The 27,917-nt window shown below is 33.0% G+C and overlaps 2 protein-coding genes across 3 annotated transcripts in view; one reads left to right on the top strand and one right to left on the bottom strand.

The window, feature by feature from the left end:
* Positions 1-11,424, bottom strand: part of LOC127709137 (dual specificity mitogen-activated protein kinase kinase 6-like) — a 48,674-nt gene extending 37,250 nt beyond the window's left edge. Inside the window, exon 1 of the mRNA XM_052214504.1 lies at positions 11,160-11,424. Within this exon, the coding sequence (XP_052070464.1) occupies positions 11,160-11,166 (7 nt within the window). The 5' untranslated portion in view covers positions 11,167-11,424. The remainder of the gene's footprint in view (positions 1-11,159) is intronic.
* Positions 11,425-11,616: 192 nt separating this feature from the next.
* Positions 11,617-27,917, top strand: part of LOC127709130 (protein tweety homolog 2-like) — a 37,197-nt gene continuing 20,896 nt past the window's right edge. For both annotated transcript variants that reach the window (XM_052214489.1, XM_052214488.1), the window contains exons 1-4: positions 11,617-11,879; positions 18,890-19,050; positions 22,743-22,854; positions 24,569-24,807. In XM_052214489.1, coding sequence (XP_052070449.1) covers positions 11,763-11,879; positions 18,890-19,050; positions 22,743-22,854; positions 24,569-24,807 — 629 coding nt within the window. In that variant the 5' untranslated portion in view covers positions 11,617-11,762. The remainder of the gene's footprint in view (positions 11,880-18,889; positions 19,051-22,742; positions 22,855-24,568; positions 24,808-27,917) is intronic.

Raw genomic sequence — 27,917 nt, 5'->3', positions numbered from 1 at the left:
GTGAAATTTCATACATCCTTCAAACAATAACAAGTTAAGACATGTTAACTAATGTAGATGATGGGAATTTTGTAGGTAGCAGTTATGGCATAACAGTAAATAGGAATTATGTGGGCAGAGGTTATGTCACAACAATAAACTCAACAGGGGAGCATCTCATTCAATGTCAAAAGCCGGTTCAACTGTTTCATAGCATTCTTTTAAATCAAGCAATAAATCTTTCTTTTGCACAGCATTATAAATGGGAAATTGTGTCATGATAACACTTTTCCCAATATAAATATAGCCTCCCACACTTCCCACTCATAATTTACATGATGAGGAAGGAAACAATGGCTTTTTAACATGTAGAAAGTTCTTATGAACATTTGTATTTGAATATTTAATATCTTATATATGCAGAGATACAAAGACCTCTGAGTGAAAGAGATGACACACTAAAATGTCTGGCCTGCAGAAATATTTAATTATTTTAATAGAAATTAATTCTTTTAAGTTTTAAATAGGTCAGGGTCAAAAGAAACCGACCAGGCATACATGTTATAATTATATATGAATGAACATACATGTGTACAAAATATTAATAAACTGTTATCACAGAGATATGTCTCACCTTTTTGTAATTTTGATAATGCAAATGTTGAAATCAAAATAGCAATACTTTAACATGTAAGTTATGCAAATATTCAAAGTCGATGAACCATGACTGAAGGTACATGGCTAAACAATCTCCATGGAATGAGATGTGCCAATGCTAATACAATTGCATACCAAATACCATTGACTTATATAATTATAAGTCGTTCCCTTTAAACAAACCTAAACACAAACATTAACTTGTAAACTATGTAAAAGTTTCAAAGTCAATGAACCATGATCAGGGGTGGGGCTATATAATCTCCATGGAAATGAAACTTGCAAATGCCAATACATTTGCATACTGAATATCATGGACTTAGCATTAGTGGTTCATCTTAAACTGACCTAATCACAAACTAATACATGTAAACTAAGCAAAAGTTTCAAAGTCAATAAACCATGACTGAGGGGTAAGGACCAAATATTCTCCATGGAAATGAGATGTGCTAATGCTTATACAACTGCATACCAATTATCATTGACCTACCACTAACAGTTCCCCTTAAACTGACCTAATCACAAACTAATACATAAAAACTAAGCAAAAGTTTCAAAGATAATAGACCATGAATGAGGGGGCAAGGCCAAATAATCTCCATGGAAATGAGATGTGCCAATGCTAATACAACTGCATACCAAATATCATTGACCTACCACTAGTTCCCCATAAACTGACCTAATCACAAACTAATACATGTTAACTAAGCAAAGTTTTAAAGTCAATAGACCTTGACTGAGGGGGCGGAGCCAAATAATCTCCATGGTAATGAGATGTGCCAATGCTTATACAACTGCATACAAAAGCAAATATCATTGACCTACCACTAGTGGTTCCCCATAAACTGACCTAATCACAAACTAATACATGTAAACTAAGCAAAGTTTCAAAGTCAATAGACCTTGACTGAGGGGGCGGGGCCAAATAATCTCCATGGTAATGAGATGTGCCAATGCTAATACAACTGCATACCAAATATCATTGACCTACCACTAGTGGTTCACCATGAACTAGACCTAATCACAAACTAATACATTGTTGACGCCGCCGCCGCCGGAAACAGCATACAAATGTACCTATGTCTAGCTTTTTGACTCCGTCAAGGCAAGACAAAACTTGTCCAAAACATAGCTGATATAAACCTATGATATAAGTTTCATAAAAATCAAGCAAGAATTGAACACTTGACAACACTAACAATGTAATTTTCCATATCATTAATATTTCCGAGGGCATAACTCTTTAAAAAATTGTTGATCAGCACTGATTTTCCATCTTGTCTGTGAACATTACCTATGATATAAGTTTTATAAAAATCTGGCAAGAATTGTAATGTTAGAGCACTAACAAGACAGGACAGACATATGGACAGACGTCTGATATTTCTATGTCCCCCGCAATATGTGGCACAGAGGACAACAACAGATAGCAGCACCTAAATATTGACAAGAGGGGATCTCTATATCTCACTTCTGTTGCAAGCCAATTAGACGCGGCATAGAGATCCCGGGTTCAGCCTGTGGTTCAAACTTTTTTATACATCAATAACTTCATAATAAGTTATGTCAACAAAAATGATACCAAACTCAGAGAAACACTTTTCCAGTCATCCAGTCTTTTTCTTGTACTGAATACACATCAATGAAATATAATATTTGTCCCTGGACAATAACACATCAACGAAATATCATATTTTCCCCTGGACATTAACACACTGTCCAAAAATAAATCAATTGATAAAAACTTGTAAAATTTCAGCATTTCTTCACTTCACACAGACAAAGTCATACCAAAGTTAAAACCACAACTGGGGATAATAACACAAATAGTCAATATGTAAAGCTAAATTACTGCATTTAATTCTACTTTTAACATGCATATTTTGGTGATTTTAATGCTTCAACTTTGTTTGTGGGGGTAAAATTGATGCATCAACAATTAGTTTGCCTTTCACATCAATATTATAGCTTTCTATATATAGCTACAAACCATTCACAAGGGTGATATATTTAACATGAGTATATATTTTATTTACCATTTCAAAGTCTTGTTCTTCCATTTATCATGATTTGAGACATGTATTATCTCCAAGTGGTACTGTTTACATGTCATAACTTAAACCTAGACTAATGTACATGAACAGTGGTCTTCAAATATGCTACATTTGTACATTGCATTTCTAATTTTTTATAGTCTGTCTTAACAACTTATCAAATTTGTGTCATTTAAAAATTAACAAGTTGGGTCTATAATTATAAGATAACAAACAGCCTTCTCATAAAACAAAATCATGTAAAAGGGTTTATATAAATTGGTGGAATACCAGGTATTTTATCCTTTCCCCAGTTTGTGTCTATAGGATGGCTAATCAGTTGTGCCTTAAAAATCTAAAGAAAAATTTTAAATGTATGTTCAACTTATAAACAATTTAACTCCATACAGCAAATGCTTTTTATTGGAACAGAGAAAAACAACTGCATATACATTGAACCTGTTGAATAAGTTATATATATAATAGAAAAACAAAGGATATATATATAATTATATATATAATAGAACGCCTTTTACAAGTTGAAGTATTTAATGCACAGAAGTGTAGCTTTATATGCATTAAATATGTTAATGAGTAAGGAGTGGCTATACACAATTTGTAGTATTAATCATGTTTAATCATTGTTAATGGGAGATGACATATATGTCAGACCAATGAAACTTAACTTTCATGAATTAAATATGTCAATCAAACAGTGGCATGCTTTCTATGCTATGCATTATTTTCATAAAATGAACACTTGAAGAAGTGTTTTCAGTAGGATTTGTATTTCAGATACATGTGATATCCTGAATGAATTGTTGCCATGGGATTTATATTAAGATTAACAGAACCAAGAGATTTATGCGTTATTGAATAGTGTTCCCTTAAGTTTCTGAAAATTCTTGAGGGGGGTAAATGCTAAATTTTATTAAACGTATACCTACTTCCAAAGCACAAACAGGAAGTGTAGTTTTAGAGGAGTTAAACCTTGTGATAAGAAGGAAACATTGTTATAAAGGGGCATTATAGCTGTCAAATTCATGATTACAGATTTGACTTAAATTCTCGTATTTGATTTACATGTAGAATATACTTAAACGTACATCCAATTTACAAAAAGTTCAAAAGAAACAATTAAACATTGCATGGACTTGTTATAAATATAATGTACATCATCAGCATTTCATGTATATATATCTAAGACTAGAAACCATCTACCGTAATTAACCGTCAAGATGACCTCAGCAGACTGGTGATGGTCATACTTCCAATGCAATTATATATCATAGATATAAAACGGCAGACAGACAAGCATGTGCAATCATATAATGACAATTTTTAATGTCTGTTTAATTAGCTATATATGAATGATGTTTTTAGTGGGCGGAATCAGTCAACAAAATGGTTTTACTTAAGAGGCTTCCTTGTTTCATTTTTCAATGTTGACATTATTTTCTTTTAAATAACATTAACTGAACAAGCTTATCACATGTGTTAAAGGTTGTATGAATACTGATTCAAATGAGGTTGAATTATTGACTTGCAAGCCAATAATACATATTCATCAGTGATGTTTTTGAGCTTATTTTGACAAAATTGAACCAAATTGACTCAGGGTTCTCACTAAAGATTTTTGAAGGTGATTCCAGGGAGTGTTCATTTTTGGCCATGGAGAGATTCCATCAAGTTATTGAATAGTGTTCCCTTAAGTTTCTGAAAATTCTTGAGGGGGGTAAATGCTAAATTTTATTAAACGTATACCTACTTCCAAAGCACAAACAGGAAGTGTAGTTTTAGAGGAGTTAAACCTTGTGATAAGAAGGAAACATTGTTATAAAGGGGCATTATAGCTGTCAAATTCATGATTACAGATTTGACTTAAATTCTCGTATTTGATTTACATGTAGAATATACTTAAACGTACATCCAATTTACAAAAAGTTCAAAAGAAACAATTAAACATTGCATGGACTTGTTATAAATATAATGTACATCATCAGCATTTCATGTATATATATCTAAGACTAGAAACCATCTACCGTAATTAACCGTCAAGATGACCTCAGCAGACTGGTGATGGTCATACTTCCAATGCAATTATATATCATAGATATAAAACGGCAGACAGACAAGCATGTGCAATCATATAATGACAATTTTTAATGTCTGTTTAATTAGCTATATATGAATGATGTTTTTAGTGGGCGGAATCAGTCAACAAAATGGTTTTACTTAAGAGGCTTCCTTGTTTCATTTTTCAATGTTGACATTATTTTCTTTTAAATAACATTAACTGAACAAGCTTATCACATGTGTTAAAGGTTGTATGAATACTGATTCAAATGAGGTTGAATTATTGACTTGCAAGCCAATAATACATATTCATCAGTGATGTTTTTGAGCTTATTTTGACAAAATTGAACCAAATTGACTCAGGGTTCTCACTAAAGATTTTTGAAGGTGATTCCAGGGAGTGTTCATTTTTGGCCATGGAGAGATTCCATCAGTAAGAAGAATTTTTTTCCAAAAATTTATTATTTCAGTCTCCATAATAAAATAGAGCAAGGAAATGACATCAAATTTAGATTATTTTAAAACTTTTGCTATAGAATGATGATATGCGTGCTCAGTTAATGCAACATTTTACAATCTTGATGCATCTTTGGACTCATTAGTTTTGAAAATTGCTAATAGCAAAATATAATTTCAATATTTTGCTTTTATAAATATTCTAAACACAAGAGTGAACATGCTGAAATGTCTCATCTACATCATAACATGTACTTAACTTATCGCAATTGAACTTTTGTTGAAAGTCTGTAATATGAAGGTTTTACCTCAAGTATCACATAAACTTAACATTATCAATTGCAATGATCCATGGAAATGAGGTAAGGATCAGGTCAGAGGTCAGACAGAAATGTACTCCTTAGAATCATACCATACACCAACTAAAGTTAGCCTTTTGCTAATAGCATCAGAGAAACAGACCTAATTACAAAAACTTAATATTGATCAAAGAACCATAAAAATTAGGTCAAGGTCAGATGAACCTTGCCAGACAACATGTACATGTGTATGTACACCATGCAATCATTTCCAAACATTACATATAGTTGACCTACTGCTTATAGTGAGAAACAGACATAAAAACATGTATGAAAAATTACCATTGACCAATGAACCATGAAAATGAGATTAAGGTCAGATGAATCCTGCCAGACATTATTCCATACATCAAATCAAGTTGACATACAAGTATTGCTTATAATATCTAAGGATATGGACTTTACCATGAAAATTTAACCTTAATCACTGATTCATGAAATGAGGTCCAGGTCAGGTGAACCCTGTCTGACAGACATGTAGACCTTGCAAGAATCCCATATACCAAATATATTTATATGTACTCATAACAAATGAGTATTTCACATGACTCAAAAACTATAATTTTTTTTCAAGCAGTCGCTGAACAATGAAAATGAGATAAAGGACAATTGACATATATGACAGACAGAAACTTCATAAACTTCGTAATGTAATAAAGAGCTGTGCTATAAGCGCATGATATGCCTGTCAACCTTTTTGCTTGTCTTTATGCTTCAAGTGAATTTATACAATGTATGATCAATGCGAAATACTGTCAGCACTGCTCAAATAGATCCCCCTCCCACCCCCACCCCCAAAAAAATAGACATCCAAACAGTGGTACCCATTGGCACAAAACATAAATAATTTAGCACTATTGATTGATTGATTGATTGGTGTTTAATGCCACTTTCAGCACTATTGTGCTATTTCGTGGCAGTCAGTTTTTATGGGTGGATTAAGCCGGAAAGTGCCCGGAGAGAACCACGACCTTCGGTAGGAAAACTGACAATCCTAGTCAATTAAGATTGCAGTTGAGTGCAACTGCCCCTTGCGGGATTCGAATTACAACCTCAGTGTTGACTCGGCCGGGCTAGTGAAACCGTAGTTAGACTACTTAGACCACTCGGCCACCGAGGCCCCTTTTGGCACTATTATGGCTACCTGAAGTTTACCTAATTAGTAAGTGGCCTGGACTTTAAAATAAATAAAATGCTATAACCGTCCAAAGTGTGAAAAATGGACAGTTTTCAACGATTTTTCAAGGAATAAAGTGTTCCACAACTCTGCAATGTCACATTTTGTCATGTCAGAAATTTATAAAAAACAAAAGATAGTTTATTTCTATAGATATAAACAGTCACCAAAGTTTCATGAAAACTGCTCAAAGCTTTTTTTGAGTTATTGTCCAAAAACTGGAAATTCCCCCCTTTTTTATGAATAAAGTCCCAATACTCCAAAAGGTAAAGAAAGAAATTTTTAAAAAATCAAAATGGAGCTTACGTCAATAAGATATTAACAATTCACCAAAGTTTCATGAAAATTGGTGAAAGCGTTTTTGAGTTATTGTCCGAAGTGTTGACAATGGACGGACGGACAGACAACGGTATACGGTCTGCTATCCAAAAATCCTGGGGAGAACACTGTATACCATATATATATGTCCCGTAAACAGAAGTATAAAAATTGCTTACTCCCTGCAACTCAACATTATAAAGCTGCAGACCAATTAATAGACCATTCCCTTTCATAGAAGGCAAGAAAGTTTTCTTTTCGTCAGACAGAGTTGAGCTGTTACTAGACTTGTACTTCCCCCTTTGGCGATGCAGGCAATAACAGAAGTTAACTCACTCGAAGAATAAAGGAAAAATAATTATTCATGTTACAATATATAATTAAAGAACCTTAGTGAGCACGCTCACATACCCCACGTCCCCACATTGTCACTGGAGAAATAAAATAACTGTAAGAAAAAAAAATTGTATAAGAAAAAAAAATTGAATCATAATTTCCTGTCGATATGCACATCTACATAGTATGTCCTTATTATCTACAAAGTTTCATGAAATTCTGTTGTGTGGTTTCAGAGGAGTTGCGATGACAAACTGTTGCAGAGGTATATTGAAGCAAATAAGTTCAAAGGGGCGTAACTCCTAGAAAAAAAATTGAATCGTAATTTCCTGTCGATATGCACATCTACGTAGTATGTCCTTATTATCTGAAAAGGTTTCATGAAATTCTATTGTGTGGTTTGAGAGGAGTTGCGATGACAAAAGGTTGCAGTAGTATATTGGGCAAATAAGTTCAATGGGGCGCAACTCCTGGAAAAAAAATTGAATCGTAATTTCCTGTCGATATGCACATCTACGTAGTATGTCCTTATTATCTACAAAGTTTCATGAAATTTTGTTGTGTGGTTTCAGAGGAGTTGAGATGACAAACTGTTGCAGTAGTACATTAAAGTAAATAAGTTCAAAGGGGCGTAACTTCTAGAAAAAAAATTGAATCATAATTTCCTGTCGATATGTACATCTATGTAGTATGTCCTTATTATCTACAAAGTTTCATGAAATTCTGTTGTGTGGTTTCAGAGGAGTTGCGATGACAAACTGTTGCAGAGGTTTATTGAAGCAAATAAGTTCAAAGGGGCGTAACTCCTAGAAAAAAAATGGAATCGTAATTTCCTGTCGATATGCACATCTACGTAGTATGTCCTTATTATCTGAAAAGGTTTCATGAAATTCTATTGTGTGGTTTGAGAGGAGTTGCGATGACAAAAGGTTGCAGTAGTATATTGGGCAAATAAGTTCAAAGGGGCGTAACTCCTGTAAAAAAAATTGAATCGTAATTTCCTGTCGATATGCACATCTACGTAGTATGTCCTTATTATCTACAAAGTTTCATGAAATTTTGTTGTGTGGTTTCAGAGGAGTTGAGATAACAAACTGTTGCAGTAGTACATTAAAGTAAATAAGTTCAAAGGGGCATAACTCCTAGAAAAAAAATTAAATTGTAATTTCCTGTCGATATGCACAACTACATAGTATGTCCTTATTATCTAAAAAGGTTTCGTGAAATTCTGTTGTGTGGTTTGAGAGGAGTTGCGATGACAAGAAACAGGACTGACGGACTGACGGACAGCCAGACTGACGGACGAACGGACAGACAGGTCAAAAACATTATACCCTCCGCAACTCGTTGATCAGTAGGATTCTGACAACTGAATTCAAATTTGTTCTGCAACATATATTTTAACAACATTGGACAACATCAAGGGTCCAAAAATGGTAATATTTTCCACTCATTTGAAAAGCGAGAGTTAGTAATTTTTTAATTGCTAGTAAAATTTCCAAACTTAGCTTTCATACTTTTTTTCTTTTAAAAGTCTCCTATATTCATAAAAATTCGTTTGAATTAAAACACGTTATAATTAGTAAAATATATCTAAAATTACAATATGTTGTTAATAGATTTCCAACAGAGATAATCTAAAATCATTGATCTTTATCTTCCTTCAAAACTTCAATTAAACTTAAATTTGGACATATTTGTTAACAATTCAAAAATTCTACATGTCCATTTGTACCTCTCACCTTTTGAATGACTCTTTACAATTCAACATTAGATGTATGGAAATTTTTTGCTAAATTTTTATATTAGCAATAAAGTGGAATTACAGTCTTAAAGGATTATAATATAAAAAAGAAGATGTGGTATGTTTGCCAATGAGACAACTCTCCACAAGAGGCCAAATGACACAGAAATTAACAACTATAGGTCACCGTATGGCCTTCAACAATGAGCAAAGCTCATACCGCACAGTCAGCTATAAATGGCCCCGAAATGACAATGTAAAACAATTCAAACGAGAAAACTAACGGCCTAATTTATGTACAAAAAATGTATGTTTTATTTTATCACCTTGCACTTTGATGGCTTGACTGGTTTTCTTCAGCAGTTGGTTAAAATTTCTGACCAGTTGAAAAGTTTGGTTTGATAAAACAATTTGCAATTGGAGAAGAATTTTGAATAAACTGCAATAGGTGGAGAGCAACACCCACAAAGGCACAGTCAAGTCACAGTAAATGCTTCTACAAAAACAGGCAAGAAATTGCATACCGCTGAAAACCGTTGATAAAGATTTGTTTATGTTGTGATGTCCAGTATGAATGAACAGTTGAAATTTAAAGATATCGACTTTCTTGTTCTTGTTACAAAATTTCAGAAATCTTCTAGTTGTGAAAAACTTTCCAGACTCTAGGACAACAAGCCCTGTCCTCGATTAAATCCTTAAATTTGATATTATGTATGTATATTGTAAAGTTCACACCTAATTACATATTTGTTCTAATTTCAAGTTGCTGTGACAATGTTAAGCTGCCTTAAACAAAGCCTAAACTGTAAACATTCATTTTTTGTTTGTTTGGCCTAAATAGAATTTTTTTTTGTAAAATATATTTACATATATTATATTCTCTGGAATGTTTTTTAATTGGCTTTTTTTAAGTTATAGTTGCTTTACTTCAACTACTTGCTTACATCCATTTGGTCTATATTGTTCACGTACATGTATATATGTATGTTGATAGGGTATCCAAGAAACATGTGCAAGGCAATCGGTATCATACTTTATATCACCTCTTATATTCAACATTCGATCTTTCGTAATTGAAATACAATTAGCTACATGTACAATGTATGGCCAGTGACAGATATTTGATTCTTTTTCAGGAAAAGTAACATTATATTATAAATATATATGTAGGTTCACAACTAAAACAGAAAGTCAATTATATAAGATCAGTAAAGTGGTTTGGGTTGACTAGGATGAACAAGGGTTAATTTAGATTGCAAAAGCAAAAAGAAGGTGCGTTTGGTAGATGCAAAGTTTTGCTGTGACACAGGTTACCAACCAATGCTAGATATCAAAAGGGTTCTTATACATTTGTACATGTACAATAAGTAAGGTAATTTTGTTTGACTGATATGACCATGATGACCTTTCATTAATTCAATATAGCATTAAATGAACACATAAACAGGACAAACAAACTTACCGGTCAGCATCATACATAATTATATTAACGATGCTAAAAAATTAGCATGATTCTTGAAGCAAAGACCTGGTACATTGTATATGTAAATTTAGTTGCTTTGGGGAAGTAAAAATTAATCTTCTGAAACTGAATTGCATTATGTTGTCACTTATATTATACTGAAATGATTCCCAACCTGTTTGGTGGCTTATAGTTATAGAATAAAATAACTGTTCACTTTACATTATATACATGTATTTATATCTATATACACATGTGGCATGCATGATCACTAATTGCAGGTGTGAATGAACCAATATTGGTATCAATATTTGCATAAGCATGAATGCAAATTTATATGGATGGTTATTTATATTGATATATAACATAAATTTATTTTATTTTTTATCATTGGTTTGACATAGAAGTTTAGGGTCACTTACCTATCGAAGTTTTGGAGGAGGTCTGAAACATTTATCAATAATGTCGAAATGCAAGTGCATTAAAAAAATGTATTTGTGGTATCATAAATGCTGTTTTATTAAATAAATGTATCCATTTATCCTAAATATTTGATGCATACCTGACATTTTTGTCTTTTGCAGAAGTTGCAAGGTGTATCACTTTCTAGGCCAAGGTCTTTGACTCGCTGGAATTTGCTCTACTATCAAATGATGATTATGCTGTAGAAAGCTTGCCAATAGCCTATTCACATATCGATCTGTAAAAAATAATCCTTAAATTGGTTAACTGCTGATGCACAAATTTCTGCCTTGGTCCTAAGCAACCTCAAAAGGGTTTTCAAATGTGAGGTTGAAGAAACGGATGCCTATCACTGCCGAGGGAAACCCGCTTACGTCATTAATGAGTCACGTTTGTTGGGCTTGCCTTTTCTTGGTCCTAGGCTACAAGCTAAACAAACCAGTTAAAATACTATTGATAATATGAAGTGTTTCAAAATAGTTTTATAAGTTGTAAATACTAAAACATATCATTATCTTACTGCTGCCTTTATTAGAACATACTTCAGTTCCTAGATTTTTTTAAATCACGTGATCGCAAGTTGCGAAAGTCAAAATGGCGGACGTCTCATGAGAGTGACCGTTCTGTTTTAGTATTTCTCAACTTTGGAATGTTATTAACAAGTTTCACTGAATAATATCGCAAGAGAGAAGAACATTTCAAAATGGACTCGTTCCAACGAGAATGGATAACAAACTTTTTACACTCGTTTCCTCATGTTACTTTCTCTTTTAAACTTAATAATTCGACATTTAACCCAGATGATGTTGAATACAGAGAGGTAATATTAGCTATGATGTTACAGTTTTAAGAAAGAAGTCTAAATTAGATAATTTTTACCATTTAATTCCTGGCATACAATTACTCTTATTTTTATATGAGGTAGGCACCACTTGATGAATCTCAGGGTAAATTGTTTTGCCTCGATTCTTTATATAGCCAATATCAAGTTGTTTTTTTATGAATGAATTACACAGGTTGACCCGAGATCAATGGGCGTAAACAACGTCATCGAACAATTGGTTCTTAATAACATAAGCGTTGTGACATAGGAACTTTACAGGAAAGTGCACAAATTCAAAAGTCGTTTATCATGTCTATATTGATCCCAATATTGCTCAACCCTGATTCTCATTGCACCCAGTCATTTAATCAAGATTTAATTATATGTTACTACTAAGGAACTGAAAAACCTTCAACAACACAGTAGTCTGTAAAACCCTTTCCAGTTTTACGACCCAATCCTTCTAAGATTTTTTGTAGAACATCTTAAGACGCATATGATATCCTGCAAATTTGTATCGGAAGAATATGAAATTTCCCGCAAAAATTAACCTTCAAGGATCATCAAGTAGCATCTGACTAAAAGTATTTTGCAATGAAACAAATTGTTTTTCTGAAAGCTTAAAAAAACCTGGCTAATCATTGTATGAACAAAAGCATGCATCAACAAAAAAGTAATTAATTTGATTTAATTAGTTAGGCATCTCTTTTACTCCGTATTCAAAGTCTAAAGACAATAAACAAATAAGTGATTTTGGTAAAGCTGTCAAATCTATTATCTTTAACTATGATCAATTCCAAATAAAATTAGTCTTCTCAGCACCCACACCCACTCAATTTGTTGGAAATTTTGTATAGATTACACCCATTTAAAATATAATCTTACAGAATTGATGAATATCATGATAATATAGCCTTAACATTATTTGAGCTTCAGTCTTTAATTTATATATATATACATGTAATATAAAATTAAATTGAGAATGGAAATTGGGAATGTGTCAAAGAGACAACAACCCGACCAAAGGGCAGAAAACAGCCCAAGGCCACCAATGGGTCTTCAACACAGCGATCAAATCCCGCACCCGGAGGCAGGCTTCAGCTGGCCCCTAAACAAAAATGTGTACTAGTTCAGTGAAAATGGACGTCACACTAAACTCCGAAACATGTAAATGAACTAAAATTAAAAAAAAACATACAAGACTAACAAAGGCCAGAGTAATATGTATTTAAAAGCAGCCTACCCCCCAAAAAAAATGTTTATGCTCTTATGTCGTTTTCTTGTCTTAAATTCATGTTCACCGATTTGACTTGAATTCTAATATTTTATTTATAGCATACATGTATTAAAATGTATATCCAAATTATGAAAAGTCTAAAATAAACAATTTACAATGCATGGACTCGATGATATGTATCAGCATTTCGTGTGTAATTTAGTATAGACGCCAACTGATTAACCATTGAGGTTACCCCCGAAGACTGCCGACGGTCATACATGTATAACGTGATATAAACACAAATATAGATAAAAATAGAAAGCGAACACGTGCAATTTGATTTTTTTCTAGGTCTGTTCGATTTATAGGATAAAAAACATGTTAATCATCGATTTTACCTTTATAAGAAAGAGTCTTTGTGGATTGATTCAGTCAACCAAGTGTTTAACCCTTGTTTCACTTTCAATGTTGACATTCTTTTCCTTTTAATCGCTGGGCACGCCTAGAGTTTATGCGTAACCCATCTCTAACTTAAGGGTTAAATTGAAGTTCACATGAATACGAATTCAATGAGGTCTAATTATTCACTTACAAGTGAATAATTCATAAGCGATGTTTCTTAGTTTATTTTGACAAAATTGAACCAAACTGGCTGCTAAAAACGAATTACAATTTCACTTTCATTAATGATTGAACAAACAAAAAAATCATATTTTAATTATTTTTATATCTCGTAGCTAATGCCGCTTTAAATATAAAACTTATGCAAACCTGTTAACCCATGAAACGGAAAATGCAGGTCAAGACCTGCATTGAGGAAGCAAAAGTCAGGTCATAACGTATATGAATTTTTTTTCAGTTGAATTTTAGTATTTAGAGGTTTTTTTAATATTCTATTCCTACTATTATAAATATTCACCATTGTGAAAATTATTTAGAATTTAAAATTATACTCTCATTTTAACTTCATTGTATTTGTTAAATATTTGTTATTTATCAAATATCTATATAAAACACCCCCTCAGTAGTCTCGTGGAAGCATGTTCGCCTAGAGTGTGGGGGGTCGTGGGTTGGAACCCTGGCCGGGTCAAACCAAAGACTTAAAAATTGGTATTTGCTGCTTCTCCGCTTAGCACATGGCATTAAGGAGTAAGAGCAAAGACTGGTCGGCTCAGGGTCGGATTAATGGGTCCGGGTAAGGTGACATGTATTTCTGCGGACTGTTGCCTTGTGAACAAGCACGTTAAAAATCCATCTCAGCATGTCGGTCTATTACAAAGCAGGGTAAATATTCATATTACATTGTACATTAACATGTTCTTGTCCTGAATATGCATATTAATTTGCCGCTGGACGTTAAGCAACCATCCATCATCATCTATATTAAACAATTTCCTCTTATTGTTTCATTCACACTATTTTCATTAATGAATTTTATAAACCCCAACTATAATAAGAAATCAGCTATAGCTAATGTGCTCCTATATACACTGGAGAAAGATAAAGAGAAAGAAGAAGTTACTGTTGCCTAACATGCTTATATTCTTTAAATAAATGGTTAGAAATAGTTTAGGGACTTGTATCTCTGCAACAGATACATGTATAAAGAGGTTCAAATTGTTTTAAAAAGATTTTAATAGGGCCAAAATAAAATTTAAAATTGTTTTATGTTGCCTCCATACCCACCTAAAAAACAGCCTACCAAACAAAATTTATGACACAAATCGTTTTAACATTTAAAAAAAAAATATATTCCTGCTCTACATCGTTTTCTTGTCTAAAACATGTGCTTATGTTATTGGCCTAAGAAAAATAAAACCCCCACCTACCTACCCAACCCTTAAAGACATTGGTAGGCAACATCAAACAAAATTTATTTTAAGGGTGGCCTAGGATAATTGATACATTGTATTTCCAAACAGCAAATTTTATAAATCAGGACATAAAATTGTATGTCAAGCTTGACTGGCTTCAGCCTTTCTGGGGTACAATTAACTAGATAATTAGCAAATTGTAATTACCTTTCAATCAAGAGTCAAAATTATGTTTCCATAGCTGTAAATCTTTCAATTTACAGTAAATTATGGGAAGAATTTCGAATTTGCCATTTTTCAGTGGAAAATTGAGCCTTTTAGACATTGGAAGTTATATGGCACAAGAATACCGTATGGGTATTGAAAAATCTCAGGTGAGCTGGTAAATTCACAGGTCACACCCTCAAAATACGGGTCAGTTGACATGTATGTTCTGTTGTCATGGTTGTTGGCCACAAAAAAAATAAAATGCCTACCTACCTACCCAACCCTACATGGCATCATGGGTAGGCAACATCAAACAAAAAATTTGTGAAGGGTGGCCCAACACATACTTATGCATGTTTGTAAAGGTTAATAGGTGTACAATATGTAAGATGTAATTTCGATTATGGTGCAATGTTTATTTGTTTTTATGCGACTTCAAAAAAAATTTGCGGTCATCTATTGGTATGACGTTGGCGTCGTCGTCGTCCGAAGACACATTGGTTTTCACACTCCAACTTTAGTTTAAGTGAATGGATCTCTATGAAATTTTACGATAAGGTTCAATACCACACTAGGAAGGTTGGGATTGATTTTGGGGGTTATGGTACAAACAGTTAAGGAATTAGGGGCCAAAAATAAGCATTTTTGTAACTTCCAGACATAACTTGTGTGTTAGTGTATGGATCTCTCTGACATTATACCACAAGTTTCCATATCACAAAGGGAATGCTGGGATTGATTTTGGGGGTAGTTGCCACAAAATTTTAGGAATTAGGGGCCAAAAAAGGGGCAAAAAACAAGCATTTTTCTAGTTTCATGATAATAACTTATGTGTAAGTGTATGGATCTTTCTGAAATTGTACTACAAGGTTCCATATCACAAACGGAAAGCTGGAATTGAGTTTGGGTGTAATTGCCCAAAACGTTTAGGAATAAGGGGCCAAAAAAGGGCAAAAAACAAGCATTTTTCTAGTTTCAGGACAATAACTTGTGTGTAAGTGTATGGATCTTTATGAAATTGTACTATAAGGTTCCATATCACAAAGGGAAAGCTGGGTTTGAGTTTGGGGGTAATTGCCCAAAACGTTTAGGAATTTGGGGCCAAAAAGGGGCCAAAAAACAAGCATTTTTCTAGTTTCCAGACAATAACTTGTGTTCAAGTGTATGGATCTCTCTGAAATTGTACTGCAAGGTACCATACCACAAAGGGAAGGTTGGGATTGAGTTTGGGGGTGATGAATCATAAGGGGGTTCAAAAAATTTCGGGGAGGGATTTTTTTTTCCTTTTTTTCCTTTTTTTAATCCCAGTTTTTCCCTTCACATTTACACAATGTGATTGCTGGATTTGTTACAAGTGAAGTCGTTATTAAACAGCGAATTAAAGTATGGGAAGACAATGATTTAATAGCAGTAGATTTGGATTAATTAAAAGTTTTTCTTTTCAAAAAATTCTTTGCACACATGATGATCATGATGATGTTTCATAAAAGATTAGCATTTCAGTTCAATGTAAAACATCATTATTCATCTTTTTGTCAAATTTGAAGCACCATAATGACTTTAGTTCAACAATAATATATATGAGTGTTTGTTACATGTACAAGTGTACCTATTATACAGTTATTTTAGAGTTACATGTAAGTGTTTTGTCCGGTTTTAAAACATTTTTAATTATGTTGTAATAAATGATAGAGATAAAATATTTTAAAAATCTGTTTTTTTATTTCAATCAGTACTGCGTTTCAAAAAAAGAAATTTGCAATCTACTCAGAATCCTCATGATGCAAATTGTTGTCATTCTGTTATTAAAAAAAAAAAAAGGAAACCTTGCTTGCAGTGAATTAAAATACACACTGAATAAATCTTTACACCATGTACACTTAAGTACATTGTAGCTAACCATAAACAATTACTTTAGGTGTATCATGTGAATAAGCACTTTTCCTGGGATTTTCTACCATGCAATAAAATTCAGGCTTTTTAAATTTAATAGACTTGCATCAGTCATACCTTAGTACTACATGTACAACATTTTTACAAATGATTAAAACAAAAATTTCCTGAAAGGGAATTTTTTACAAGAAACATCCAAGATTGGCCCATTAAAAAGAAATCTAGTTTATTATTTAGTTGAAATAATTATTTCTACTTTCTTATTAATTTAAAAAATTGATCTTTTTGGGTGCACATTTTCCATTTCAAGCTACTCAACGAATATGGGTTTTTCTCTGTCCAGTAAAGTATAGAGAACACAATATTGTCATAAGCCAATGACAATGACATTGCCTAGAAAAATAACAATACTGTGGATTAATATATTTTCATGGGTACAAACTATCGTGTATTGAGGAAAATTGATACTTTCATGGATATTTGATTTCATGGTTTTTGGCAAAGTCTGCATACAAGCCTATCAATAATTTGCAATTCGTTGAACACTGAAATTTGTAATTAACCTGTACCCATGAAATCCACAAAAATTGGTATCCAACAAATAATAATGAATTCACAGTAAGTAGATTATCTAGGAAATTATTACATCTTACCCCTGGGCTGTCACCCTTTGATGAGATTGAAGATCCCTCTTGTTTTTAAAACCATATTTCATCTATTATTATTCACTTGCTAAATTTGTAAGTAGTCACTGTATGATTGTATATAAGAAGGATTTTTTATTTATTCTTAATATATATCAATAATATTTTGCCCCTTTATTTCTGAATAGGATTGTGTTGGGTTAAACTTTTTTTTCTTTTTTGACAGTTTGAATTTATTAGTAATTTCTCAAAAGTACTTTTACGAAAGACTTAAATAACAGTTTGAAGAAATTAGATATTTGTGTGATATAACTATGTATTTTTCTGTGACCTATAGACCTATAGACACATTTCTATTAGATTTAAAAGTCATGCTACTATAGATTTATTTTCAGGTGTTAATGTTATTGCTAATTATCTCATGATCACAGTCGACATTGGTATCTAGGCATACAGACACATCAAACTTCTTTTTTCAGCTCTGTTATCCATTTTTCTTTTCTTTCATACAAGTGTACACGTTTTTTTTTCTTGTTAAAAACTGAGACACTGAAACAATGAAGTGTAATAATGATTAACACATTTAATTTTAGAATTATTGCCATGGCTGGATTTTGACAATAGAAAAATGTATTCAAGCTTCAATTGTATAAAATACTTTATATGATTTAACTAAAAATTTGAGTGATCAGGAGTGGGCTGCCTATATATAGCTATGGTGTGTATGGAACAGGAGTGAACTTAATAGTGTGTGTAGGTGGATATTAGTGAAGATGATCTCTAATGATTGACACATTTTACATTTACTCAACTAAAGTTATTGACACATTTTACAATGATTTAACTGAAGTTATTGCCACATTTTACATTGATTTACACTTCTGACCGACTTAAACTATCTTAAAGGTCTTTAACTTTATGTCCGAATTTAAATAAGTAGGAACAGATTGTAGTCTATATTTGTAAGTTTTATATATATTTCGAGTTTGTGTGTCATTGAATTGAATATTATATTTACCTTTTATTATTTAGCATCTTAACAGAAAATATTTCATGTTACAGACCATAAGTGATTGTTTTGCTAAAGGTTATTATATCAATTAAAGCAAAAAAGATGTCAGTCAGAGTAAAATAATAAACCTTGAAAATGATATACAGGTATACAAATACAAAATTTATGCCAGTTTTCAAATTTTAATTTTATTGAAAATTTTATTTTATATGTTACAGTCAATCATATTCCTAGCCATATTACCAGTAGTGCTGTTTGTGCTGTTCTTGATAATCAGTTTATGTTGTACATGTTACCAATGCAAAAAAGAGAGACCACAGAAAAGAGTGAAGTCATGTTGTCCAGCTGGTATCATTGGAATCATTATATTTGTGGCCATGTAAGTTTTTTCTATCCTTTTTGATTGATATAAAACTTTTACGCCTCCACCTCTCAGTGATTGATTGTTGGTGAGTTACAGGATTTGGTTTTTATAAAAATAAAGATGATTTCAACAAGGAGATTTCAGCCATCATGTTGTATGATTACAATAAGGAGATGTTGTATGATTTAGATAGGGAGATGTTATAGGATTTGAATAAGGAGATGTATGATTTGAATAAGGAGATGTTGTATGATTTAGATAAGTAAATTTTGTATGATTTAGATAAGTAGATGTTGTATGATTACAATAAGGAGATGTGGTATGATTACAATAAGGAGATGTGGTATGATTACAATAAGGAGATGTGGTATGATTACAATAAGAAGATGTGGTATGATTACAATAAGGAGATGTGGTATGATTACAATAAGGAGATGTGGTATGATTGCAATAAGGAGATGATTACAATAAAGGGATGTGGTTTGATTGCAATAAAGAGATGATTACAATAAAGAGATGTGGTATGATTGCAATAAGGAGATGATTACAATAAAGAGATGTGGTATGATTGCAATAAGGAGATGATTACAATAAAGAGATGTGATTTAATTGCAACAAGGAGATGTGGTATGATTACAATAAGGAGATGTGGTATGATTACAATAAGGAGATGTGGTATGATTACAAGAAGGAGATGTGGTATGATTACAATACAAAGATGTGGTATGATAACATTAAGGAGATGTGGTATGATTACAATAAGCATGATAAGGAGATGTGGTATTATTACAATAATGAGATGTGGTATGATTACAATAAGGATATATGGTATGATTACAATAAGGAGATGTGGTATGATTACAATAAGGAGATTTGGTATGATTACAATAAGGAGATTTGGTATGATTACAATAAGGAGATGTGGTATGATTACAATAATGAGATGTGGTATGAGTAAAGGAGATGTTGTTTGATTACAATAAGGAGATGTGGTATGAGTAAAGGAGATGTGGTATGATTACAATCAGGAGATGTGGTATGATTACAAGAAGGAGATGTGGTATGATTACAATACAAAGATGTGGTATGATAACATTAAGGAGATGTGGTATGATTACAATAAGCATGATAAGGAGATGTGGTATTATTACAATAATGAGATGTGGTATGATTACAATAAGGATATATGGTATGATTACAATAAGGAGATGTGGTATGATTACAATAAGGAGATTTGGTATGATTACAATAAGGAGATTTGGTATGATTACAATAAGGAGATGTGGTATGATTACAATAATGAGATGTGGTATGAGTAAAGGAGATGTTGTTTGATTACAATAAGGAGATGTGGTATGAGTAAAGGAGATGTGGTATGATTACAATCAGGAGATGTGGTATGCTTACAATAAGGCGATGTAATATGATTACAATTAGGAGATGTGGTATGATTACAATAAGGAGATGTGGTATGATTACAATAAGGAGATGTGGTATGATTACAATAAGGAGATGAGGTATGATTACAATAAGGAGATGTGGTATGATTGTAATAAGGAGATGATTACAATAAAGAGATGTGGTATGATTGCAATAAGGAGATGATTACATTAAAGAGATGTGGTCTGATTGCAACAAGGAGAGGATTACAATAAAGAGATGTGATTTAATTGCAACAAGGAGATGTGGAATGGTTGCAAATTTATACATGTATTATGTCATCAACACCAAAGTCCTTAAATGACAAAAGAAAACCAAAAACATAAAGACTCATCAATATATGGTGGTTTAAAGTAATTTTTAGGACTAAACTTTCCCCATTCTAATGTTCCATCAGTTGATTAACAAAAGGAACATACATTTGTTGTAGAGGAACATAAATTAAAAGTCAGTTTAGTAAAAGTACTTGAACTTATAAGCAATGAAAATTATTATGGGCAACAAGAACACAGGTACAGGTAAAAATATACCAGATAATGCCAAAGAACATGACCATATTGCAGGTATAATGAGATATTCAAAGAATTTTGATTTCATCTACCCCTACCCCAAACTCCCTATCATCAAACCCAGACAAGTAGAAGTAAAACGATATGAGGCTTAAAATTCAATGAGGAACAAGATAAGGTTTGTCAAACTCATCACTGCAGAAATGTTGTCTTGCATCAATTTTCTGAATATTTGCAGTACACTTGAAGCTAGTTGGATATCATTGATGGATCTGATCATTTGTGTTATTATGATACCTAATTAACAGTGTACTTCCGTATTAATAGCAGTTTTTAAAACTGCAGTCTAAAACAACATTGTAAGAGGTCATTAACAATTGGTAAAACATACTGGTATATTGATTTTCCAGTTACTATACATTGTATGTCGGTGACAAATACTGATGTACTATCAAACAGACCACACAAAAGCTCACATTTTTGGGGCATTCATGCATGCTTTAAATACACACTCAGTTGCATATTCAAAATTTTACTGATTAAATTGTTATGCCTAACAAACAAAGTGTGTGCTTAGGGTTTCCTCCTGGCAAAAAATAGGGTACATAGGTAGGAACTCTTTTTTATTGTAAAAAGTAAAATAACAAAAAATACCAAACTCCAAGGAAAATTCAAAATGGAAAGTCTTTTATCAAATGGCTTAATCAAAAAGCTTAAACACATCAGACGAATGGAAAACAACTGTCATATTCCTGACTTGGTACAGGCATTTCCTTATGTAGAAAATGATGGATTAAACGTAGTTTTATAGCTAGCTTAACTTCTCACTTGTATGACAGTCGCATAGAACTGACTTGAGCGCTCACAAACATGTTTAACCCCACCACATTCTTTATGTGCCTGTCCCAAGTCAGGAGCCTGTAGTTCAGTGGTTGTCATTGGTTCATGTCTGTCATATTTGTTGTTCGTAAATTGTTTTGTTATGAGTTAGGCTGTTAGATTTTTCAATTGAATTATTTCATATTTTTCATGTCTGGGCCTTTTTTAGCCGACTATATGGTATGGGTTTTTCTCATTGTTGATTATTGCTTACATCCATTTTATTTGAACTTTGGTGGATAGTTGTCTCATAGGCAATCATACCACATCTCTTTATTTTTATATTGTTTTACCTATAGTGAATGATTCAATACCAAAAGTGCATATAAAAGCCTTACGATAGCATTTGAGGGGGGGGAGGTTGTATTTGTAAAATAGATGACAGTGAACTGAATGAAGATCCAAAGAATACAAATACATATGTATAAATAAATTCTTCTACAGTACCCTGTTTATAATGATATTTATCCACTTGAAATAGTTGAATTTAAAAGAAAAAATGGATATGCTGCTTGCCAAAAAAGTTTGATTAGTAATCTTTGTGATCATTACAGCTTTTCGTCTCTTCTGCAACAAAAGACGTAGAATGTGAGACATAGGGATTACGATCTGGCGTTGGCATAAACTATTTGTATTAAGCTTTATATTTCGGAAGGTAGAAGACCTGGAGGCTTCATATTTTGTATGCAGATGCCTTATGTTAAAAGTTTCTGTCTGTCATATCATATGTCTGTTGTCTTTTTTATTAGAGTGTCATTTATGAACATAATGAACCCAAATTAATCATATCATGTTAGTATTTACTATTTCAAATATTCCTTATCCAGTTACAGTAACCCTTGGTAGATTGATGGCTCTTTATATGCTTTAAAATTTTAGAGCTGCAGCTGCTATTGGTTTGTATGGAAATGAAAAGACTGATGATGGAGTCAACGACTTTAATGATGCAGTTAAAGATGTAAATAAAACATTGACAGAAGCTCTCAAAACTGTAAGTGTCAACTGATAGTTGAATATATATAGATATTTTGAAAAGGCTACAATACTGTGGATTCATTTTTATTCGTGGTTTAGCAATTTTCGTGGGTTTCGTGGGTCACAGCGAACCACAAATTTAAGAATTCAACGAAGAATAATCCCGAGAAATGTATATGGAGTCGGATGTTTATTTCCGGTTATGTTATGCAGTTCTAGTATAGTGTTGATTAGCGATAAACATTGTAACATAACACGTGTTTTTATTGAAAGAAGATACAAGTATTTTGATTAAATCAACAATTAATATAACGAATATCAGTGATAATTTACTTTTTAAGATTGATTAAAACTGTTCATGGAAAATAACTGCAAGTTGTTAATTACCGTGTCATAGTTTGGTTTACTGGTGATTAAAAATCAATAGGATTAAGTACGGGGTTATTGCCCGTAGGTAATATTGTTTATGACAGGAACATTTATTTTCACACCTTTTACTTATATGACTGTTTATTACATCGTGATTAGGGAACTGAGCTTTCAATCATAGAATTTTGAATGCCTGATGAAATTCCGACAAGAATCTTTAAATTGTAAAACAAACAAATAATTAGTTGTCTCTGTCCATTATTGTAATAGAAGTTTTCAATGAACACTTTAACCTAGAATGACCAAGCGAGGATTTTGACAATTCAAAACTTGTTCAATGAATTCCTTCTTTTTTATTTGTTTTATTATTGATCAAACCAAGGAGGTTATATGATCTCCAAAATCAAAAAGAAATCCACGATTTACGTAGCTGATTTTTTTTTTTGTAATCAGCGATCCACGAATTTACGTATACCACGAAACGTCTTTTTTTCTATATCCACGAAAATTGATACCCACGAAAATAAATGAATCCACAGTATGCTGTAAGGGTGTATCATGTGACCAAGTCACAACTGCATTTCTGTTTTGGTATTGAAAGGATACACTTTTTTATTTACAGTATGAATGCTACTAATCAAATCAGTGATAGCAATGAATAAGGGGAAGTAACTCAAATTTGCTTTTTGAACACAAAATACATAAAGCTGAAAATCAATACAATTTCTTTTTATTTCTCAAATCTGTTAATGTTGATTTAGTATAGTAAGGATAATTATAATAATGTCATAAGAAAACAATTACTAATCCTAGAATTTAAGGAGGTGACCCATGTAAAAATTATTATAAATTCAAAAAGCCAGGAATTAGAAGTAAGTTTGTTTGATTTAAAATTTTCACAAAAATTAAGGATATGTTGACCAATAATCTAACTAGTGTTTGCATTGTCTTCTGCATTTGAGTCATTGACTAGGGAGAAATGTCAATCAAATTCTTATTTGTTAACATTTCAAGGAAAGATTTTCACAAATATTGATTGATTGATTGATTGATTGGTGTTTAACACCAATTTCAGCACTATTGTGCTATTTTGTGGCGGTCAGTTTTTCTTTTTGGTGGAGGAAGTCGGAGTGCTCTGAGAGAACCACCGACCTTTGATAGGAAAAACTGATAATTCTAGTCAATTAAGATTAATATTGGAGTCGACCGTATTCAAACTCACAACCTCAGTGTTTGACAGGCTAGTGATACAATAGTTCGACTTCTTATACCACTCAGCCACAGAGGCCCTTTTTCACCAATACAAATTTTTGATAAATTATAAAGTTATAAGCAAACATGGTAAAGATGATATTTTGTAGATTAATAGAATGCATGGTATTGCTACAAATCTAGCAGACAGAACTATTCCAGAATTGGAAAGGGTTCTACTGGACATAATATTGAACCAAACAGTAAAGACACAGATAGGCGCCTTTACCAAAGACATGTTAGACCAGTCTACAAAAGCCAAGACAGATATAAAAAATTTATTAGATAGAACACCTGATGTCAACCTGGATTTTATATCTGACAATACAACCACTGGGGAATTTATTAGGTTGGTATGATAGGGCTAAAGAGATCACAAAAGTTTCTGCATGTATTTAAGACTTCAGATCCAAACTGGAAAGATGAGGAATAAACTTCAGTGAAACAACTTCTCAATCCCAAAAGAACCAATTATACAGATACAATCATGTAGTTTTCACCATAAGTATATGTACAATATGTCCATCTTCCAATTACCCCCATTAGTGAATTGAGTAAATTTATTATATAGATTATGGTGATTTATATGAATTTCCCATTGTGATATATTCAGAAAATCTCACATGTTAAATAACTCGTTTATTTTCACTCTCAAGAAAATTCCTTGTCTTTTACCATCACTTCAGACTTCCAACTAAATGTTTGTGCATTGCTACTTAAAACTAATTAATTAAGTGTGTCACATATCAACAATTAATAGTCCAGGTGCATTTAAACAACCTCTTGCTTCACAATACTTGCAAATTCTGCATCAATCTTCTTGCAACCATTTTGAAAACTGTGTGTAATACACATATTATATCATATGCTAAAAAAGTGCAGTGAAATTGATAATCCAACTAATACCAGTAGCATAGAAATGAGTTTTGATATTCTGTTTCTATATAATAAAATAATAAAAAAGTATAACTAATTACCACATTGGAATATAAAAATAATACCACTTGTGTGTAAATGCCGCTAATTAGATATAAGAAGATGTGGTATGAGTGCCAATGAGACAACTCTCCATCCAAGTCACAATTTGTAAAAGTAAAGCATTATAGGTCAAAGTACGGCATTCAACATGGAGCCTTGGCTCACACCAAACAGCAAGCTATAAAGGGCCCCAAAAATGACTAGTGTAAAACCATTCAAACAGGAAAACCAACAGTCTAATTTATATAAAAAAACGAGAAACGAGAAACACTTATGAACCACATCAACAAACGACAACCACTGAACATCAGGTTCCTGACTTAGGATAGGTGCAAACAAATTCAGCGAGTTTAAATGTTTTAATAGGCGCCAACCTTCACCCTTACCTGAAACAATAGTGTAACATCACAACATAGAAAGACACACCATAAAATATCAATTGAAATGGCTTAACTCAATCCAAAGACATATCAAAAACAAGTGAACATACACTGAACAAATAAATTTGATCTATGACACAATTTAAATACAAAATTAATTTAAACTAGAGGCTCTCAAGAGCCTGTGTCGCTCACCTGATTCTACTTTGATTTTTGAAATCATGTAAAAATAGATTAAAATCATAACATTGTTTATGATACCCTAATAATGAGTGAGGCCAAATTTGGTTTAATATTGGTCCTGTAATATAATAAAAAAATCCTGGTGGCCATCTTTAACAAGTAAATCGGCAACAAAGTAGCAACACTTCATCAGCACCTCATAAGAAGCATTTATGCCATGTTTGGTTTCATTCCATTCAGTGCACCTCTAGAAGAAGCATTTGTATGTATTTCCCATAGGGTCTTATGTTAAAGGAAGTCCCCCGCTGGCAGCCATCGTGGATGAAAGATCAGCTTCAAAGTAACAACACTTGACAGCACTTCAAAAAGAAACATTCATGCCATGTTTGGGTTCAATATATTCAGTACGCTGCTCTCTAAAAGAAGACATTTGTATGTATTGTAGGGTCCTTTGTTAAAAATTGTCCCCCCACTGGCGGCCATCTTGGATGATGGATTGGCTTCAAAGTAACAACACTTGGTCAGCACTTCAAAAGAAACATTCATGCCATGTTTGGTTTCATTCCATTCAGTGGTTCTCTAAAAGAAGACATTTATATGTATTTCCCTTAGGGTCCTATGTTAAACTAAGTCCCCCGCTGGCGGCCATCTTGGATGATGGATCGGCTTCAAAGTAACAACACTTGGTCAGCACCTCATAAGGAACATTGATGCCATGTTTTGTTTCATTCCATTCAGTGGTTCTCTAAAAGAAGACATTTGTATGTATTTCCCATAGGGTCCTTTGTTAAACTAAGCCCCCCGCTGGCAGCCATCTTGGATGATGGATCGGCTTCAAAGTAACAACACTTGGTCAGCACCTCATAAGGAACATTCATGTCATGTTTGGTTTCATTCCATTTAGTGGTTCTCTAAAAGAAGACATTTGTAAATATTTCCCATAGGGTCCTATGTTAAACTAAGTCCTCCACTGGCAGCCATCTTGGATGATGGATCGGCTTCAAAGTAACAACACTTGGTCAGCACCTCATAAGGAACATTCATGCAATGTTTGGTTTCATTCCATTCAGTGGTTCTCTAAAAGAAGACATTTGTATGTATTTCCCATAGGGTCCTATGTTAAACTAAGTCCCCCGCTGGAGGCCATCTTGGATGATGGATCAGCTTCAAAGTAACAACACTTGGTCAGCACCTCATAAGGAACATTCATGCCATGTTTGGTTTCATTCCATTCAGTGGTTCTCTAAAAGAAGACATTTGTAAATATTTCCCATAGGGTCCTATGTTAAACTAAGTCCTCCACTGGCGGCCATCTTGGATGATGGATCGGCTTCAAAGTAACAACACTTGGTCAGCACCTCATAAGGAACATTCATGCAATGTTTGGTTTCATTCCATTCAGTGGTTCTCTAAAAGAAGACATTTGTATGTATTTCCCATAGGGTCCTATGTTAAACTAAGTCCCCCGCTGGCGGCCATCTTGGATGATGGATCGGCTTCAAAGTAACAACACTTGGTCAGCACCTCATAAGGAACATTCATGCCATGTTTGGTTTCATTCCATTCAGTGGTTCTCTAAAAGAAGACATTTGTATGTATTTCCCCATAGGGTCCTATGTTAAACTAAGTCCCCTGCTGGCGGCCATCTTGGATGATGGATCGGCTTCAAAGTAACAACTCTTGGTCAGCACCTCATAAGGAACATTCATGCCATGTTTGGTTTCATTCCATTCAGTGGTTCACTAAAAGAAGACATTTGTATGTATTTCCCATAGGGTCCTATGTTAAACTAAGTCCCCCTCGCTGGCGGCCATCTTGGATGATGGATCGGCTTCAAAGTAACAACACTTGGTCAGCACCTCATAAGGAACATTCATGCCATGTTTGGTTTCATTCCATTCAGTGGTTCTCTAGAAGA

Source organism: Mytilus californianus, unplaced genomic scaffold, assembly GCF_021869535.1.
Source record: "Mytilus californianus isolate M0D057914Y unplaced genomic scaffold, xbMytCali1.0.p SCAF_7, whole genome shotgun sequence".
Lineage (NCBI taxonomy): Eukaryota > Metazoa > Mollusca > Bivalvia > Mytilida > Mytilidae > Mytilus > Mytilus californianus.
This window is presented reverse-complemented; position numbering and strand designations above follow the sequence as displayed.